The sequence below is a fragment of the Myxine glutinosa genome, chromosome 10 (assembly GCF_964187855.1).
Source record: "Myxine glutinosa chromosome 10, kmMyxGlut1.1, whole genome shotgun sequence".
Classification (NCBI taxonomy): Eukaryota; Metazoa; Chordata; class Myxini; order Myxiniformes; family Myxinidae; genus Myxine; species Myxine glutinosa.
Genome location: NC_136270.1, coordinates 55,949,948 through 55,971,406, shown reverse-complemented (window position 1 = coordinate 55,971,406; position 21,459 = coordinate 55,949,948). Strand labels below are relative to the sequence as shown.

Here is a 21,459-nt window from a genome sequence, read left to right as displayed (position 1 = left end):
GAGTGAGGACGCACACTCCCCGCGCGCTGTTGTTGTAGTTGTTGTTGTTGTAGTTTCATGAGGAAGATGGGAGGAGGTATGGGGAGGTCCTAAACTCACTACTGGTGCCATACAATCACATTCTGGTGCAACGAAGAGTCAGAATTAATGGAAACGAGTCCTTAACTGACATAGACTAAGAATAACTAGCGAGATGCCCTATAGTTGTCTACGTGAGATGCGGTGAACCTGGGCACGACATTTAATGGGGGAAAAAGGGGAGTGTCGGTTCTACAGAGTGTTGTTTACAGACAATGGGACTAGGGAATGGGGGATTGGGGATAGTTGGGGAGTATTGGGGAAATAGGGGAATATTTACAAGCGGATATGGATGGAGCCCAAATCCCATATCCGCAACAATATATTGCTGCCCGATAAACGGGCTTTTCAGAGTACCCGAGTTTGATACGTGCAATAAAGCAACTCGGACGAATTTCCGTCTTTGGTCGCGTCAATCCTTTCGACTCGCGTTGGAGCACAGCTCCTTCAATACTCCGAAACGATCACATGTGTGTCGAGCGACGCCATTGTGCAAAACGAAAACACTGCGCTTTTGCCAACCAGGCTGCTGCGCATGCGCGGATATGGTGGGTTTGTTTATAAACAGTGAACATCGCTATTGTTCTAATGCCTGAAACAAACATTGGTGCATCACGAGTGGTGAAGGTTGTGGTGAAGTTTCATCGAAATCGTGTAGTTTCTGATAAAAAAGCAAATACTATTTTGGGGGGGGGGGGGGGGGGGCAACTCCTATGTGTGAAAGATTTTTGACACCTTCGGTGAATGCACAACGCGAACCCACAACCAACCAGTGAACAAAACGATGAACATTTTTGGGGAAACATCTCTTAATAAGAAGACATGGAGGAAGAAGAGTAAATTCAATGCTGATGAAGAAAATGGCATTTTAAAGAAGAAAAAGTGTCGTGACAGGAAGTGGAAGAAGTCTGGGTTATCGACCTGACTGTCATGAAGAGGAAGAAGATTGGGTGCAGGAAAAGAAGAAGAAGCGGCGTAACTAGGAAGATGCGGCACCGTGCGTTCCGTGCTCAGCGGCGGCTGTTTGTGAATGGGACCGAGTGGTGCGGATTCTTGTTTTTTTATATTCAAGGTTTAAATAATCATTGTTTACTTGGAGTAAGAATATCATGATTTTTATTGTCTGTTTTGGATGCCCTTTGTCATTGCTGTTCCATTCTTTTCGCCTTTTGTTATGTCCTATTTGGTTTGGAAGTACGTATGTATGCTTCAGCTTGTGAAAATGGGCCCCCGAGTGTGTAAATGGCCCACGAGTTTGTAAGCTGGCCCACGAGTGTGTAAATGGCCCACGATTGTGTAAATGGCCCACGAGTGTGTAAATGGCCCACGAGTGTGTAAATGGGCCCGCGAGTGTGTAAAGGGGCCCGCGAGTGTGTAAATGGGCCCACAAGTTTGTAAATTGCCCGCGAGTTTGTAAATTGCCCGCGAGTGTGTAAAGGGGCCCGCGAGTGTGTAAAGTGGCCCACGAGTGTGTAAAGTGGCCCGCGAGTGTGTAAAGGGGCCCGCGAGTGTGTAAGCGGATCCACGAGTGTGTAGGTGGGCCCACAAGTGTGTAAACGGACCCACGAGTGTGTAAGCGGGCCCCGAATGTGTACGGGCCCCGAATGTGTAAGCGGGCCCACGAGTGTGTAAACGGGCCCGCGAGTGTCTACTGTGCAAGCGCAGTGTGTAAGCAGACCGACCAGTGTGTAAACGGACCCACCAGTGTGTAAGTGGACCCACCAGTATGTAAGCGCGTGTGTAAGCGGACCCACCAGTATGTAGGCGGACCCACCAGTATGTGAGCGGACCCACCAGTATGTAAGTGGGCCCACCAGTGTGTAAGCGGACCCACCAGTATGTGAGCGGACCCACCAGTATGTGAGCGGACCCACCAGTTTGTAAGCGGACCCACCAGTTTGTAAGTGGGCCCACCAGTGTGTAAACGGACCCACCAGTGTGTAAACGGACCCACCAGTGTGTAAACGGACCCACCAGTGTGTAAACGGACCCGCCAGTGTGTAAACGGACCCGCCAGTGTGTAAACGGACCCGCCAGTGTGTAAACGGACCCGCCAGTATGTAAGAGCGGACCCACCAGTTTGTAAGCGGGCCTGCCAGTATCAAAGAGCGGACCCTCCAGTGTGTAAGTGGGCCCACCAGTGTGTAAGCGGGCCCACCAGCGTGTAAACGGACCCACCAGTGTGTGAGCGGGCCCACCAGTGTGTGAGCGGGCCCAACAGTGTGTGAGCGGGCCCACCAGTGTGTGAGTGGGCCCACCATTGTGTGAGCGGGCCCACCATTGTGTGAGCGGGCCCACCAGTGTGTGAGCGGGCCCACCAGTGTGTAAGCGGACCCACCAGTGTGTAAGCGGACCCACCAGTGTGTAAACGGACCCACCAGTGTGTAAACGGACCCACCAGTGTGTAAACGGACCCACCAGTGTGTAAACGGACCCACCAGTGTGTAAACGGACCCGCCAGTATGTAAGAGCGGACCCACCAGTATGTAAGCGGACCCACCAGTATGTAAGCGGACCCACCAGTGTGTAAAACGTACCGATGGACAGGAGCTCACGTCATGGCATAGGCCCAAGAGCTCGGTGGGTATGCACGCACGTCATTTGCATTTTTATAATGAGCGATGGTTCAACATTCGCGGGATAAATAAATGGAGGATTTGTCCGTATTGTTTAATTTCAATTTTTCCTCAACATAGCAACAGTTTAAGCACTTCCTGAACTTTTACTGAATGCAGATTCATATTGGTTATCCTTCAGTGGTTTGGTCGGAGCAGACGGGGTGAATTATTATCAAAACGTTGGGAAGTCAGTGCAGAATAGGGTTGTTTGGCTAGATCCGATGTACCATACTCTGTGTTACTCCACACACACCCACACACACACATCCCTCCCCACACACACACACACACATCCCTCCCCCCCCACACACACACACACACATCCCCCCTACACACACACACACACACACACACACACACACACACACACACACACACACACACACACACACACACACACACACACACACACACACATGCACACACACATACACACATCCCCCCTAACCCCACCCACACCCCTACCCCCAAACACACACACACACACACAACCAACCCCCCCCCCCCCCCCCACCTACACACAAACACACACATACATCCCTCCACCCCCCCACACACACACATCCCCCCTACACACACAATAATGTCGGAAGTCAGTGCAGAATAGGGTTGTTTGTCTCGATCTGATGTACCATACTCTGTGTTACTCCATATCGGAAGTCAGTGCAGAATAGGGTTGTTTGTCTCGATCTGATGTACCATACTCTGTATTACTCCATATCGGAAGTCAGTGCAGAATAGGGTTGTTTGGCTAGATCTGAGGTACCATACTCTGTATTACTCCATATCGGAAGTCAGTGCAGAATATGGTTGTTTGTGTAGATCTGATGTACCATACTCTGTGTTACTCCATATCGGAAGTCAGTGCAGAATATGGTTGTTTGTGTAGATCTGATGTACCATACTCTGTATTACTCCATATCGGAAGTCAGTGCAGAATAGGGTTGTTTGTGTAGATCTGATGTACCATACTCTGTGTTACTCCATGTCGGAAGTCAGTGCAGAATAGGGTTGTTTGTCTCGATCTGATGTACCATACTCTGTATTACTCCATATCGGAAGTCAGTGCAGGATAGGGTTGTTTGTGTAGATCTGAGGTACCATACTCTGTGTTACTCCATATCGGAAGTCAGTGCAGGATAGGGTTGTTTGTGTAGATCTGAGGTACCATACTCTGTGTTAGTCCATATCGGAAGTCAGTGCAGAATAGGGTTGTTTGTCTCGATCTGATGTACCATACTCTGTATTACTCCATATCGGAAGTCAGTGCAGTATAGGGTTGTTTGTGTAGATCTGAGGTACCATACTCTGTATTACTCCATATCGGAAGTCAGTGAAGAATAGGGTTGTTTGTGTAGATCTGAGGTACCATACTCTGTATTACTCCATATCGGAAGTCAGTGAAGAATAGGGTTGTTTGTGTAGATCTGAGGTACCATACTCTGTATTACTCCATATCGGAAGTCAGTGCAGAATAGGGTTGTTTGTCTCGATCTGAGGTACCATACTCTGTGTTACTCCACATCGGAAGTCAGTGCAGAATCGGGTTGTTTGTGTAGATCTGATGTACCATACTCTGTGTTACACCATGTCGGAAGTCAGTGCAGAATAGGGTTGTTTGTGTAGATCTGATGTACCATACTCTGTGTTACACCATGTCGGAAGTCAGTGCAGAATAGAGTTGTTTATGTAGATCTGATGTACCATACTCTGTGTTACTCCATGTCGGATGTCAGTGCAGGATAGGGTTGTTTTTGTAGATCTGATGTACCATACTCTGTGTTACTCCATGTCGGAAGTCAGTGCAGAATAGGGTTGTTTGTCTCGATCTGAGGTACCATACTCTGTGTTGCACCATGTCGGAAGTCAGTGCAGGATAGGGTTGTTTGTGTAGATCTGAGGTACCATACTCTGTGTTACACCATGTCGGAAGTCAGTGCAGGATAGGGTTGTTTGTGTAGATCTGAGGTACCATACTCTGTGTTACACCATGTCGGAAGTCAGTGCAGAATAGGGTTGTTTGTGTAGATCTGATGTACCATACTCTGTGTTACTCCATGTCGGATGTCAGTGCAAAATAGGGTTGTTTGACTATATCTGAGGTACCATACTCTGTGTTACACCATGTCGGAAGTCAGTGCAGAATAGGGTTGTTTGGCTAGATCTGATGTACCATACTCTGTGTTACACCATGTTGGGAGGCATGTGTTACAGAACATCGGGAAGCAGTGCAGTAGTGTTGAGCAGATTTAGAGGAGGGAGTGAAGTTTGAAAATTCATTCTTGACATTGGAAGTTGTTTTCTGGCTCTCTTGAGAGCAAACACACAATTGTTAAGGGTTTGTGGAATGATCTGAGGTTGTTTTCGGTTAAATATTTCTTCCAGGAGGAGAATGCAAGTTGTTTTAAAGCAACTGCTTTACGATAGGATTTGGTGTACTAAGAGTGGGATGATGGGTAAGATAACTGACGACGAGATGGGATGAATCCATGCATAAGAGATGGAGAGGTTTCTGTGGAAGAATTCCCAGGTTAAATTAATGTCAAGGATGGTAGACTCGGTTTCCAAGACCAGTCCTGAAGTGTGACGGCTGTTTCCAGTCTCTGACAGTTTGACTGAGACTCCCAGACTTACCTGTGCTGAGACTGTTCTATGAGAATGACCAGTGAGATGTTGACAACATTTGCTTGATTGGTGATGTCGGACTTGGCGAGTTTTGGCCGGTTTAACCCGATTTTAAAGGACTTGCTTGCCCGTCATGCTCCTGGCCGGAGGGGATTCATTGGGCTATGAAGGTGGCAGTGGGTGACTCACCCCATTTCTAACTGGTTTAGGTGACTGAGGACAGCAAGGGATAACAAATAAGTGAAAGTGTCCTGCCCTGTAAAAGCGACACAGATGGACAGAGATAAAGATGAAAAATGTAGATGAAAAATGAAGATGAAAAATGAAAACACCCAAACGTCTATCTAATACATTTGCAACGCATACACACCAGGGCAAAAAAAAACATGAGCCAAGTCAATTTTTAAACATTTTTTGTTTGTCATAACTATTTTACCATACATTAAAAAAAACAGCAGAACATGCAGAAATAACTGTACAAATCGGTATGGAATAGCTTGTCCCTTAACTTTCTTAAAATAATCCAGTATTTTGGTCAAACTTTCACAAAGCTTCTTGCACCAAGAAATGTCAATTTTGTCCCGTTCATGTTTGACAGCTTCCCAAAGTTGATCAGAATTTGCAAATTGTTACGGATTCGTCACTTCTGTTGTTGTGGTTTTCATCCACTGTAAACGTTTTTGATTCCATGTGCTATTATTGTTTTCAAAAGGTTTATTGTTTATGAACTGTTTTCAAAAGGTGAAAAAGTTAGAGTTAAAAGAAACCGGAAACCGGATCGGGAACCGGACGACGACGAAGAGGAAGAGGAGGAGGAGAAGGCGGAGCGAGTGAGTCGGGGAAGAAGCCTAGCTGCTTCGAGGTCTGGAGCAAATGTTGACGAACGGAGGTCACTAGTGAACTTTGGGTTTCCCGGGAAAGGGATTCTTGCGACAGAGTTGTTATCGCTGTGACAGATCAACCTGCGTGTCAGGTTTTGGCGGTTGATTCCGAGGAGAATCGTCATCGTGCCGTTACGCCTCGAGAACGGGCCGTAGGCCATTTTGACTCGCGCGCTTTGCGCATCGTGAATGGTTTTTCGCTTCGCTTCGACCATTTTCACCGCATTCAGACGTTTATCTGGTGTATGTGTGTGTGTAACGTGGATTTTGAAGGTTAATTTGCGGCTCGCCGACTGTGAGCCGTTGAACGTCCATACCCGAAGGTGTGATTTCCCGGTCGCCTGGAGGGCGCCTTTACGCAGCTTTGGCAGCAGGACTGTAACTGCCAACCCAACGGGATTCTGGTCTCAATTCGACATCGTTCTGACGATCGCTGGAGCGGATCGACTTTGGCTTGATGCCGGAATACGACTTTGGCTTGATGCCGGAATACGACTTTGGCTTGATGCGGGAATGGAGACATTGGGAATGTTCTTCTTTTCGCTCACTTGGAGCACAGTGAGTTTTATTGTACGAACCTGATGGTACCATCATAGGAAATATATATTGGTTGTACAATTGATTACTATTGTTTTTGTACTGTTGTTCTTGTGTGATCTTAATACAATATTTGTTTGTTGGTAACAATTGGTGTGGCTTCACCATTGATCTTTGACATACAGAATAACACATTTTTCTGCTGTGACTCCTCTCGGGGCTCAGAGGTACACCGTGACCAGGGGGTTTGGGGGGGGGGGCACGTAACAAAATTTCCTTCCAATAAGTTTGTGCTGAATATAGGCCCAAAGATTCTCTATGGTGTTCAAATCGGGACTTTGACCAGGCCAGAACACAAATTTCAGGAACTTTTCCTCCAACCAGTTTTTGGAGGCTTTTGCAGTATGGGCGGGGGCATTATCGTGTTGAAAAATGGCTTCTTTGCTTTTCTATCCAGGAAATAACTTTTCGAGGCTGGGAAGTAATCCTTTCTCTAATATTTTCTGGTATTCCTAGGCAGTAATTGAGTGTTCACACCTTATGAGTTCACAAACACCAGCAGACGTAAATGCACCCAGACCATGATTCTACCTCCTCCATGGTTCACAGCTGTTGAAATTCACTCAGGGTTTAATCTCTCACCAGATCGATGAAGGTAACGTTCTAGGGCGTCACTGAAAATCTGATATCTTGAATCCTCACTTCCCAGAACTCTCTGGAACCAGTCTGAGTCACAGTTCCTATATTCGGCCAAAAATGCAATCTGTCCTGGATGTTTTTCTTGGATAATAGAGTTTTCTTAACACATCTTCTTGAGGCAAAATCGGCATCAGTCAACTTTCCTGTGATGGTCCTTCTGGAAGCAGGCTTGTATTCAGCAGTTCCAAACTCCTCTGACAGTTTCCGCAGGCTTTTCTTTCTGTCCTGGAGAACTAAGAATGTCAGTCACCTGTCATCTTTACCTGTAGTGGCTCTAGGCCTGCCAGATCCCTTCTTCATTGCAGTAAAACCAGTTTCCTGGAACTGTACATCTATTCTGTTTATGGTATGCAGATAAATAGGGATGTTCTTCTTCTTCAGGAGCTTGTTGATTTCAGAATAAGTCTCGCCTGCTTGACGAAGCCGAGCAATTCGATTTTTAATAACTCCAGCATGGAACTTCTCTTTCTTTGGAAGCATTTCTAAATTGAAACACAAAAACATGACCTACACCACCTGTACAAGTCATAAATTAGAGCAATGTAGGCATCACATGTGCACTAAGCAGTCAAAAAACATGACAACACCCTGAAAATGCATTGCACAACTTTAAAAGTATTCTTCTTACAGTAAAATATTTATTAGAATCTTTTTTGTGACACGGAACAACTCAAAACTTTAAATCAAAACACAGAACAACTCAAAGAAAAGTCTTTCTCATCTTCCTTTTTATGTATAAAATGTATTTGATCTATTTCGTCTTACCTGGGATATTTGCTTATAACTCTGGAGTCTTCAAGCCGATTCTATCGGCTTCACGCATGTGCCGAAATGTCTACAAGCCAAATTTATTGGCTCTAACCGCATTCAAATTTGAGATTAGAGACATTATTTGATGAGAGACATTAGAGACAAGATTAGAGACATTATTAGAGACATTAGAGACAAGATTAGAGACAAGCCTATAGAATCGGCTTGTAGAATCCAGAGGGTTAAAGATACAACAAACAAAACATGCATTTTAAGGCCATTTCCCCTGCAAGAGCTGGGGTTAGCCTTGCGGTCCCCATGACGATCTTCTCCATTTTGCCCTATTTTCTGCATCTCTCCTTGTTAACGCCCTTGCCTGCATTTCTTCTTCCACCATCTTTAGCCAAGTCTTTCTCGGTCTTCCCCGTCCTCTACTTCCTTCTACATTCATTTCCATCACTCTTCTCAACCAGTCACCTTCATCCTTCCTCAACACATGACCTAACCATCTCAACCTGTTCCTCTTTACAGCGTCAATCACAGGCTGTATTCCCATCATCTTTCGCAATTCATCATTTGTCTTCCTCTCTCTCAGCGACACTCCGCACATCCACCGAACCATTCGCATTTCCACCCTTTCCAGCCTTCGTTGCTGCTCTACATTCATGACCCATGTCTCTCTCCCATAAATCATGACACTTCTCACATGCAGCATACACCTTTCCCTTCAGCTTCAACGACACTCCCCTCCTCATCAGCACGCCACTCAGTTCCCGAAACTTCTTCCATGCACATCTCACTCTAGCAACCGTTGCCGAGTCTGATCCACCTTCTCCATTCAGCATGTCTCCGAGATAGCAAAATGTTTTCACACCTTCCAGCTTCACGCCGTCTCCAAGATCCAACTCAACATTTCCTCCATCTGCAACTCCCTCTGTGCACACCTTACATTTGAATGTAGCTGCCACACTGGTTAATGACCCTCTCAGACCACTACATTTTTGATGAACCCACTCGGCGCACATTGTACATTGAATGGAGTTCACTCCGACACCCTCCCTGCACACAGCACATGGCCACTTCCCAGTTCTTTCCACCTCACCACATGCTTTACCACTTGCCATCACCTTCGTCTTTCCTATATTCACCTTCAGACCTTTTGTCTCCATACTTTCCTTCCACTTGTTCATCTTTTCCTTCAGTCCATCCATTCTTTCTGCAATCAATACCAGATCATCTGCATACAACAACTCCCACGGTAAACCCTCCTTTACGGTCTGAGCCAGCACCTCCATCACAGCTACAAATAGTAGTGGACTTAGTACCGACCCCTGATGCACTCCCACCTACACCTCAAACTCACCACTGTTCCCGTCCTTCGTCCTTACAGCTGTGCGTGCTCTTTTGTACATTGCCATCACAACTCTGATCAACCATTCCTCCACTTCTAACTTCCTCAATGCCCATGTCAATACTTTGCGTGGAACCCTATCGAATGCTTTCTCCAGATCAACAAACCCAAGAAACAACTTCTTCCTCTTCTCCATGTACTTCTCCTGCAACTGCCTCACAATAAAGAGCGCGTCTGTCGGTCCTCTTCCTGGCATAAATCCAAACTGCATTTCGTCGATCTTCACCTTCTTCCTTATCCTCCTCTCCAACACCGTTTCCAATACCTTCATTCCATGCTCCAATAACTTTATCGCTCGGTACGAGCCACACTCCAGAGGGTCACCTTTCCCCTTGTATGGAGGGACAAGGGTACTCAGTTCCCAATCCACTGGAATGCGGCCTTCTTTCACCACCAGATTACAGATCTCTGTCATTCTCTTCACACCCCAATTTCCCGCTGCCTTCAACATATCTCCCACAACTCCCGTCGGCCCTCCCACTTTTCTACTCTTCATTGCTTTTATCGCTTCCTCAACTTCCTTCTCAGTTATCTTCTCTGCCGGTCCTAAAACTGGGTTACTCTATGTTGCCATCCCATTCGTTCTCTGTATTCAACAGCATTTCCATATATCTTTTCCATCTTCCTTTAATTCCATTTGGGTCCACAACGATTTGTCCCACTTCATCCTTCAAGCAACTCACCCCCATCACATCACACCTCTCTTTCGCTATCTGCTTTGCAATCCTGAATACCGCTCTCTGACCCTCTTCCGAATCCAAGCGTTCTCCGAACATTTTCCTACATGCCTCCTGCGCCTTTGCTACCTCTTTCTTTGCAGCCTTCTTGGCTGCCTTATAACTTTCATGCTCTGCTTTTTCTGCTCCCGTACCCTTCGCCTTCTGCCACTCCTTGAACTTCTTCCTCTTCTCGTCAATCCTATTTCCAACTTCATCATCCCACCACCATGTTTCCGAGTGCCTCGGTGGTCCTTTTGTCCATCCACATACCTCACCAACGGCTCCCAACAGACTAGCTTTCATTGACATCCAACCACTTTCAAGCTCAACCACATCATCCTCGACCCGACTCAGCCTCTCTTTTAATGCCTCCCTTACTGTCACCTCTTTCAACCTCCACACCTTCATTCTCGGTTGGTACTTCACCCACCGAGGTCTCCTCGCACCTTTCACCCTTACGTCGCAGACAACCAAGTGGTGCTGTGAAACAGCCTCCTCCCCGGGGATCACCTTTGTGTCCCGGAGGTGCCCCCTATCTCGCCTACGCACCATCAGGTAGTCAACGGTTGTCGTCGACCCACCTGACGTGTATGTAACATGCTTATTATCCAATTCTGGAACTGAGTATTACAAATCAGCAAATCAGCTCCATCAGCAAACTCCAAAATCCTTTCACCTTCTCCATTTCTCACATCATATCCGTAACCCCCATGAACTCCGTCAAAACCATCCATACTCCTTCCCACATGTCCATTTAGGTCTCCTCCTACCACAACAACTTCCTCATCTTTCACGTTTTCCATCAGCTTCTCTATCGCACACCAGAACTTGTCCTTCTCTTCATCGCTCCGACCAACCTGCGGAGCATATCCCGAGATGACGTTCACCAAGAGCTTTCCAATAATCATTTTCACCATCATCAACCTATCACTCACTCTGGTCACATTCACCACACTGTCTTCAAACTCCTCAGAAAACAGGACACCAACACCATGCACGCCCTCCGGGGGGCACCCTTGCCACACAAACGTGTATTTCTGTCCCTGCCTACCCTTCACCATTCTCACACCACTTCCCTTCCATCTCGTCTCTTGCACACAACATATGTCCACTCTTCTTCTGACCAATACTTCCACCACTTCTCCTGATCTCCCTGTCATTGTCCCTACATTCCATGTCCCAAACCTCAGAAACCGATCTCCACTTCGGGCTGTGCCCTGCCCATATGTAGTTGTAATTGTCATGGTTCTCTTTTTGAGGCAATGTTTTTATGGCCGGATGCCCTTGCTGACGCCAACCCTCTTAGTCGCCTCTTATGACACGCAGGGATACGGTGTACCTATTCTAACCAGGGTACACGCCGTACACACCGGTCCAAGTCATTTCATGTAAAACTAAAAGCACAAGGATGGCCGAGTCGTCCTCCCAAATACATTACACATACAAGCTCCTCCACAAGCTTGAGATCACCATTGATAACAAAGAAAAGGTTCGTTTACACTGCACGTTAAGTAGCTAAGATGACCAGGCGTACATAATGTAAACACAACACTTTCGAAGGTGATGATGCACGAAAGAAAATGCTTGATGCTTGATGAAATGAAAATGAAAATGCTTGGTGCACGGAAAAAAACGATCAATAAACTATATTGCCAAATGGAGCACTCCCAAACATACCCAAATACAGACAAAGGGAAATCGAACTGAAAAACAAAGAGGTGTGATTTAGTGGGCACTTCGTCTTAAATCGGCTGGTGTATCTCGTCAGGAATCGTCAAAGATCGTCCGAGGCCCTGGTGTCTTTGCGCATGAAACACACTCCTTGGCGCGAAGTAGGCCTTCCGCGTGAAGCGAACGGCCTTGGCGTGGGTTAAGGGTTAAAGAGGGTTAAAGATGAAAGGCAAAAATATAGAAATTTCAAAATTTTCGTTTTTTTGAGAACAAAACTTCTTAAACCACGAATTGTTTCATAAAAATTGCTGTAAACTACATGGAGGGTTTTTATCTGCTGTAACCTGAGTAGTCAATGTAAACTGGAATATGTACTGCACACCTGTGGCTCCAAATGTGAAAAAAGCAGCGTGGTTAGTTTTATTTTCTCGTCCTGGAGCGTATATCTGTGCACACGTATTACATCACACTTAACTAAAGAGATAAATAACTCTCGTTAGTTCCGTCAAGTCATGTCTGACTTGTGGTGACGTTCATGATCAGATTTCTCCAAACATCTCGATCCTGCACCTCTTCTCTAACCTCTGGCTGAGACAGCGCTCGGATGCTGAGCTAATTTTTGTAGTACAGTATATTGAAAAACACCAATTTTCACACACCATAGGGCGGCGGGGGGACGGAGGGCACTATATGGGTGGAATCACCAATGCAGCACCCTTTTTGTAATAACAATGTGAGTTTTCCTGAAGTACAAGCCGTTTCACCCTTTTAACTCGCAAACAAACCTGTTTGATCACCACGGGATCGGCATTAAAGTGTTGTTGTGTGGGTAAACATGAGAAGAGGAAGGAAGAACATACATCTTGGGTTTAGGGAGAAAAGCGGAGGGTAGAAAATGTCAGAGGTTGTGAGGAGGTAGGAAGAAGGGAAATGGACTCGACGTACATGGGATGGTGGAGTAGGGGAGGGAGGAATGTTAAAAATGAGTCCTTTTTACACACAATGTCAACTTTTCCCCTTTGTGGATCTCCTGCGCAATGATAGTTGCGCTTGTCTGCAATCGCAGTGGCTCTTTGACCTTGTGTGACCCTTTTGCTGTTTGTTGTTTTCACGATCAAAAGCAAAATGGTGCCCTTCATTTTGTGCGGAAATGTCGAAGTCCAATGCGCAAGGTATTCCATGGCAAGACGTAGTGCAGTACTAATGTAAAATGTAAAAGTGCACTGCTACACAGGATGTATCCTTGCTCAAATGTAGCTGGTAACGAACACTGCACATCACCAATCATATGGTGATGATGGTGGTGTTAAAACAAGGCCTCTTGCAGATCCCAACATATCCCTGCCATCTTTGATGTTGCACTTTTTTTTTATTTATCTTTGAGCAACTGAATTTGCTGTAAGTACACACGAAGTTGGCAGTTGTAACCAACCTTGAAACTTTCAATATGACGTTAATGTGTGGATATTTTATAAAATGGATGTTCAGATACCATTTTGTTTTATAACTTGTCTTTTTAGGCGCACAATTTGAATATACGGCTCCTGGTGTGCAACCTTCGCCGTTGCCTCTTGGGCGTAAGGATGCCTTTTGTTGCAATGCTGAAAGACAAGATATCTCGTGCTTTCTACTCTCATGGTTTGATGTGTGCCTCCTATCCCGTGCCTATCATCTCCTTCACGACTCTTTGTGTGCTTGTGTGCTGGTAAGTTGCAGTTTACAAATCACTTTGTTCTGTCTTAGGTTTTTCGAACGGTAACATCAGGGTTCTCCATACATCTCAAATGTGCTCATGTAAAATGATGTGTTTTGCCCACTTCCAATTGTGTTTCTACTGTGGTGCTGTGCATTCATGACTCGATTGCCAGAAAGGTAGGCCACAACGCGTGGATACAAACGAAAGCACTTTAATACAAGCTCGCACATCAGCACCGGGCGGGCTCGACCTTAGAGCCCGCATATATATCCCGAGGCCACGCCTTGCCCCCGGGCATGGCCGAACGGCCGAAAGGCGGGGCATGTATCTCAGTTCCACGCCCGGACGCTCGCGCCACCCACTGGTGCGCGGAATTATTGACCATTGTGCCCGCCACACGCGCCCCCCCCCCCCCCCAGAATTCCCGCGCACCTGAAGGGTGAGCTTGCGGGGAAGCCGGATGACCCGGCCGAAACGCCCCTTGGCGATGCGTGCAGGGCTGGGGGGTAGTGGGATGGCGGGGTTGGGGGTGCCGTGGGCTTGACCGCCGGGGGCGGCCTCGACGCGGAGGCAGAGCTGCTTGCGGGGGGTGGTCCAGATCGAGGTGGGCCGGCTTGAGGCGGTCCACGGAGATACGATCCGGGGCACCGCCGATGTCCACAGTGAAATGTTTGTCCCCGGTCTCCAGCATGCGGAAGGGCCCGTCGTACGGGGGCCGCAGCGGTGCCCGGTGGGCGTCGTGCCGGACGAAAACGTACTCCGCCGTGCGAAGCTCCGGGGCGACGTGGGAGGACGGGCAACCGTGGTGTGCCGTCGGCACCGGGGCGAACCTCCTGGCGGTCTCCTGCAGGGTGGAGCGCTGTTGCGCCGCGGACCAAGGAACCGTGGAGTCTGGGATAAATTCCCCCGGCACCCGCAGCGGTTGTCCGAAGACCAGCTCTGCCGAGGACGCGCGCAGATCGTCCTTGGGCGCTGTGCTGAGGCCCAGCAGGACCCAGGGGAGCCTGTCGGCCCAGCTGCCGTCGCGGAGGCTGGCCCGGAGCGCGGCCTTCATCGAGCGATGAAAGCGCTCGCACAGGCCGTTGGCCTGGGGGTGGTAGGCCGTGGTGCGGTGCAATTTGACGCCGAGCCCTTGCGCCACCGCTCCCCAGAGCTCCAAGGTGAACTGGGGGCCGCGGTCGGACGAGATTTCTGAGGGGGCACCGAACCGGGCAACCCACGTGGCGAAGAAGGCTTGCGCGACGTCAGCCGCAGTCATCGCCGCCAATGGCATGGCCTCCGGCCACCGGGTGGTGCGGTCCACCATGGTGAGGAGGTGGGTGAACCCCCGCGAGGGGGGCAGAGGTCCCACCAAGTCGACGTGGACGTGGTCGAACCGACGCTCGGGCACCGTAAACATGGCCAACGGGGCCTGGGTGCGGCGGTGGACCTTTGCGCGCTGGCACGCGAGGCTCGTCCTGGCCCAGTTGCGGACGTTCTTCCTGAGGCCATGCCAGACGAACTTCGCCGCGACGAGCTTCTGGGAAGCCTTCGTGCCCGGGTGGGACAGGCCGTGAATGGTGTCGAAAACCGGGCGCTGCCAGCCAGCGGGCACGATGGGGCGAGGCCGGCCGAGGGAGACGTCGCACAAGAGGGTCGTGCCCGCGATGTCGAACGGCACCTCGGTGACGCGGAGGCCCGTGACGCGGTCCGCAAGGCCTGGACGTCGGGGTCGGCGGTCTGGTCCTCCGCCATCCGGGCATAGTCGATCCCGAGGTGGACCGCGTGTGCGACGGACCGGGAAAGGCAATCCGCCACCGGGTTGTCTTTACCCGCGACGTGACGGATGTCCGTCGTATACTCGGACATGGCAGAGAGGTGACGCTGCTGCCGGGGCGACCTTGGCCATCGCAAACACAAGGGGCTTGTGATCGACGAAAGCCGTGAACGGGCGGCCCTCGAGCAGATGGCGGAAGTGCTGGACCGCCAGGTGGAGTCCGAGCAGCTAGCGGTCGAAGGTGCTGTAGCGACGTTTGTGCGGGCGAAGCTGCCGGCTAAAAAACGCCAGCGTCTGCCAAGCACCACGCACCCACTGCTCGTGCACCGAGCATGGTGGCGTTGGCCAAGGCCAGCTTTGCGCCCGCAAATGCCACGTCCATCGGCTCCGTCCAGGCGATGTCACCTTTGCCCGGCTTCCCCCGGAGGGCCTCGTGCAGGGGGCGCAGGAGCTGGGCGACGCGTGGAACGAAGCGGTGGTAAAAATTGACCATGCCCAGGAATTACTGGAGCCCCTTGATCGTGCGTGGGCGCGGGAAACTCTTGACGGCCTCCACCTTGGCCAGTAAAGGGACGGCCCCGTGCCTGGTGATGCGGTGCCCCAAGAAGTCGATGTCGGTGACGCCGAAACGGCACTTCGCGGGGTTGATGATCAGGCCATGCTGGCCCAGGCGTTCGAAGAGCGTGCGTCGGTGGAGCAGGTGCTCCTCCCGGGACGCGCTCGCGACTAGGATGTCGTCCAGGTAGACGTCGATGAAAGGTGAGTCGCGCAAGACGCTGTCCATGAGCCGCTGGAACGCCTGGGCCGCATTCTTCAACCCAAAAGGCATCCGCAGGAACTCAAAGAGGCCGAAAGGGGTGATGACGGCCGTCTTTGGGACATCGGCCGGTTCTCCGGGGACCTGGTGGTAGCCCTGGATGAGGTCCACCTTAGAGAAAACGGTCGTGTTTGCTAACCGGGCGGAAAAGTCTTGAATATGCGGGACCGGGTGGCGGTCGGGGGTGGTGGCATCGTTGAGCCGGCGGTAGTCACCGCACGGCCGCCATCCGCTGCCGGGCTTGGGCACAATGTGCAGAGGAGAGGCCCAAGCGCTGTTGGAGCGCCGTACGATGCCCAGCCGTTCCAGCTGGCGAACTCCGCTTTCGCCACGGCGAGCTTCGTGGGGTCGAGGCGGCGCGCCCGGGCGTAGACCGGTGGGCCGACGGTGGGGATATGGTGCTCCACCCCATGTTTGACGGCCACCGCCGAGAAGGTGGGCCGCGTGAGTGCCGGGAAACTGGCGAGGAGGCGGGTAAACTCGTCCGCTGCCGGAAGCGTACAAACTAATCTCGCCGGGACGGAACCACTCAGCAAGCCGCTTGGCAAGCCGCTCGGTGAGCCGCTCAGTGAGCTGCTCAACGAGCCGCTCAGCGAACATGCGAGCGAGCTGAAGGTTTCGGCCTGGATGAGACGTCGACGCTTAACGTCCACCAACAGCCCATTCGCACAAAGGAAGTCCGCACCGAGGAGGTCCATTGGCACGCTGGCGGTGACGAACGACCATTTGAAACACTGCCCTCTGAACTGCAGTGAGAGGCAGCGCTTCCCGAATGTGCGGATGGGTGTTCCGTTGGCGGCAAGCAAAGCGGGGCCCCAGCCCGCGGCTTGCTTGTCGGACGCGGAGGCAGGGAGGACGCTTACCTGCGCTCCCGTGTCGCACAGAAAACGACGACCAGACGAGGTGTCCGTGATGAACAGGAGGCTGCCGGAATGGCCGACGCTCATGGCCGCAAGTGAGCGCCGGCCCGGTCGTTTCCCGACCCGTCAAAAGAACACGGCAGGCGGCACGTTCTAGCCTTGCGGCCGAACCTGGCATGTAGTAGCACCAGGTTTGCGGCGGCGGCGGCGGCCGCGTCGGCCGTGCCAGCGGCGGTGGTGGTGGCGGCGGCGGTAGTGGGCGGGGCGTAGCAGTGGCCACGAGGGAAGCAGGGGGCGCTGGAGCCTCCGCACCGGGATCCACTACGGCAGCACCGTACACCGACCGCTTGTCGCAGGCCGCAAAAAATTTGTCAGCCTCTCCGGCCAGGGCATGGGGTTCCGTTATTTTGGAACCGGCCAGCGCAAGGCGCACCTGTACAGGTAGCTGGCGGAGGAAAAGTGCTCGGAACAAGAAATCCGGGCGCTGGTCTCCAAGCAGGGACAGCATAAAATCCATCCGGACGGATGGTCGTGTATCGCCGAGGGCGGGAAGGTCCAGGAGGCGGTCGGCGCGTTCGACCTCCGTGAGCCCGAACGTGGCGAGGAGGAGACGTTTGAGCGCCTCGTACTTGTGGTCGCCTGGTGGGTGCCGAAGGATGGACACGACACGGGCGGCAGTGCCGGGCCCGAGGGCGGCGACCACGTGGTAGTACCTGGTCTCGTCCGCCGTGATGCCCCGGAGTTGGAATTGAGCTTCGGCCTGCACAAACCAAACGTCGGCTTGCGCTTCCCAGAACTCCGGGAGTTTGATGGCGACGGCGTTGATAGCCATGGCGCGTTCGGGGGTCAGCGACGGCTGAACCAGTCGGGGTTCACAGTGTGGTGCTGTGCACACACGACTCGATTGCCAGAAAGGTAGGCCACAACGCGCGGATAGAAACGAAAGCACTTTAATACAAGCTTGCACATCAGCACTGGGCGGGCTCGACCTTAGAGCCCGCATATATATCCCGAGGCCACGCCTTGCCCCCGGGCGTGGCCGAACGGCCGAAAGGCGGGGCATGTATCTCAGTTCCACGCCCGGACGCTCGCGCCACCCACTGGTGCGCGGAATTATTGACCATTGTGCCCGCCACACAACCATCTTTAACTTCTGTTTCTTTTCTTGCCATATATAAGTTGTATGCATCACAGATATCTAGATGTAGTCTCCTTGTTTTGAACTGCCATTTTCAACTTGCACAGCATGGTCTTCCTATGACTATCCCCTCTCCCCTGTGACTTTAATGTCCTACCTATTATAATAACCTGGTTCCTCACCTTTGGATAGCTTGGTTTTTTTCACTGAGCTTCCTCTCTGTCGATGGTAAAAAGCAGCATTCTTCCTGTTGGTGTGTATCCCCCAGCAGTAACTTACCACATGATTTGTACAAATCTTTACTGCTAGCCTCTTGAAAGGGGCTTTACCCCAATACCCCATGCTAATAGGTCGTCCGAATTGAAGTGCACTAATAACCCGGGAAACCCCACTCATCGTGCAATGGTTTGAACTCGTGGGTCCGACATAATCCCAGTTGGAACCCTATTTGTATGACCTTCCTCAAGACTTTTCCAGTCACTCTTTCAGACCGAATTCCCGTTAGGTCAGCTACTTCTCGAGCTGATCTTCACCCACATTCTGAAATACCTTTGTGATGCTGGTGGCTATGAAATGCTTGCGGAAGTCCCTACTTTTGAGAATGTTAGGAAAAAGACGATTGTAAAACTAAGGCTCTTGAGCAAACCTTTTGGTGGCAGGGGTGTCTTCCTGTTGGCACACCAAGAAGCTCTGCCAGGCATTCAACATGCTGTCTTTTTAATTTTTTTTCAAAACCCATCGAAGCCTAAGGAACACATTGAGGTGCATTTTCAGCTACACTGTCCTCCAATACTACCTTCTTTGCAGTACAGTACTGATAGAAAAACTAGCAACCGATACTCTTCGTTTTTAAGAAATAATAATAGGATCCACATCCATTGCTTCACTACATGAGGGAACGGTGTCAAAGGTTGTACAATTTGGGGTTACTTCGTTTTTGTAACAGGAAGTGAGGTACGATCGTTTTTAGCTCACCCCGACTTTAGTCCGCTGAGTTTATGCGATCGAGCAGTGTCCATAGGTAAGTCAGTCAGTCAGTCAGTGAGTGAGTGAGTGAGTTTAAACGCTTCTGTCATTATTGCTTGACCCAAACACATGATTTTGATGAAACTTGCCCACAAGCTTCATCTCTGATGCCTAACGGTAACAGAGGTTTGATTGCATCAAAATCTGCGCTCATTAAGGGAGTCATCGGGGGTCGGGGTTGAGATCCCAAAATAGCTATTTGCTCTTCTCCGAAACTACACACACTTGACCACAACTTTTATCACCCATGATGTACCAAAGTTTTTTTTCACGGCATAAACATCTCGGGGTCTGTCGGGGGTTTGACTGACTTTTGCTCCTGATTCAAGTGAGCGTCAGGACCAATGGTCTTATTTTTGAGACTAGGAACAGGGATATTATTACTGTTCATCTCAGTGCAGGAAGGAACAGCACGAACAGGTAAACTATCGCGATTAACTTCTGTCCGTTTTATAGGATCTTTTTTTTTGTTTGTTTTGTATACAAGATCGAGGCTCGTGAAAGAGCGAACATTAATCACACAGAAAGACAAACCGACACATAAAACATATAACATCGGGAGCGGTAGACAAGATGGGGAGAGAGGGGAAGGACACAAACACAACATTTGAGAGCACGGACCGAGAGACATGGAGACATGGAGACATCGAGAGATCTGTGGGAGAGAGAGGGCTTTGGGGGGGGGCGAGGCATGGGAAGGGGGGGGGGTGGGAGTGGTATAAAACATATGGACACTGCCAGGACTTCCAGGAAAGAAGTTGGAATTTCAAACAAGGTGGATCTGGGGTGAATTAGAGGGGGAAGAAAAGATCAAGATTTTGGATGGGGGAAGATAAGAGATGGTGGTGAACAGCTGTTTTAAAGACCTGGAGGGAGGAGAGGGATTGAAGGGAGTGTGGGAGCTTGTTCCAGAGGCGGGAGAAAAGAGGAATGAAAGAGTGAAGGTTAGCAGAGAGCCGAGATTTCGGCAGTTTAACCATCAGAGGGTTGCTGACAGATCTTGTGCGACCTGTAGGAATATTTGGGGGACAGAGCACAGAGAGAGCTTGGGGAGCAAGGCCGGAGAAGAGTCGGTAGAAGACAGAAAGACCACCAACCTCCCTGCCTGCGGTGAGTGAGTGAAAGGCCCTCAGAGATAGCTTCATCGCGGGAGATTCCAATGATTCTGAAAGCTTTGGTTTCAACAGCATGAAGCCGAGCTCGGTGTGAGGCAGGAGCACCAGCCCAGAAAGGAGAGCAGTATTCCATTGAGCTGCGGATGAAAGCCTTGTATGTGGTGAGGAGCTCAGGTGTGCCTAGGAAGGACTTCGCATGACGGAGGATGCCCAGTCGGCGACTGGCTTTGGAGGCCAGCTTGGAAATGTGGTTTTCCCAAGAAAGATCATGGCAGATAGTGAGACCCAAAAGCTTGAGCAACAGAACTTCTTGGAGAGGATTGTTGAGAAAGTAGATGGGAGGGTTGTCCAGTCGATCTTTTCGGAGAGACATAGTAAGAGAGTGAGATTTGTCAGGATTGAAAGACATGTTCCACTTGTTTGACCAGTCTGTGATTTTGTCCAGGTCTTCAGAGAGTGAGGAGGCTGCAGACTGCCGATCTGAGGGAAGAGGAATGGAGCGGCAGAGAGTGGAGTCATCAGCAAAGAGATAGAGAGGTTTTTCCAGAGAGTCAGAGAGATCATTGATGAAGACCAGAAAAAGCACAGGGCCCAGAACACTGCCTTGGGGAACTCCAGCCTGAACAGGAAGGGCAGATGAGAGAAATCCATTCAGGGCCACACGTTGACTACGACCAGAGAGGAAGTCCGCAAGCCATGCATGGAGATTTCCATGGATACCATAGGAGGAGAGTTTGGTGAGCAGAGCTGGGTGCCAGACCGTATCGATGGCACGTGATATGTCAAGGGAGACAGCTCTGATTTCCTGTTTGGCATTGGATCATCTGAAGTATTAATATTATCTTTTTTCCAATCCGTGTCCACGTGACCATTTTTACCACACTTTAAACATGAAATCTTGGAGCAGAAATGTTTAAAGTGACCAAAGACTCAACAGAGAAAGCATGTTAGCAAAACCGACGAGGCCTACATTTGATACCTGCGATCGTAGGATTTTACTTTGAATCAAATATTCAACCTGGTGCATCGCCACGTTCGAGAAGTACCATGTATACCTGTCGA

At 50.1% G+C, this 21,459-nt stretch overlaps 1 protein-coding gene across 16 annotated transcripts in view; it reads left to right on the top strand.

Moving 5' to 3' along the window:
- The window catches only part of SCAP (SREBF chaperone), a 122,970-nt gene that overhangs the window by 6,900 nt on the left and 94,611 nt on the right, over positions 1 to 21,459 (top strand). For 5 of the 16 annotated variants that reach the window (XM_078785691.1, XM_068127756.2, XM_078785688.1 and 2 more), the window contains exon 2: positions 13,510 to 13,694. Coding sequence is in view for 12 of the 16 variants with exons in the window: in XM_078785688.1 (XP_078641814.1) it covers positions 13,573 to 13,694 (122 nt within the window). In the remaining 4 variants the exon portion in view is untranslated. Of the gene's footprint in view, positions 1 to 998; positions 1,122 to 6,400; positions 6,773 to 13,509; positions 13,695 to 21,459 lie in introns of those variants that run through there. The other 11 variants (XM_078785687.1, XM_078785686.1, XM_078785684.1 and 8 more) reach the window with 7 other exon arrangements.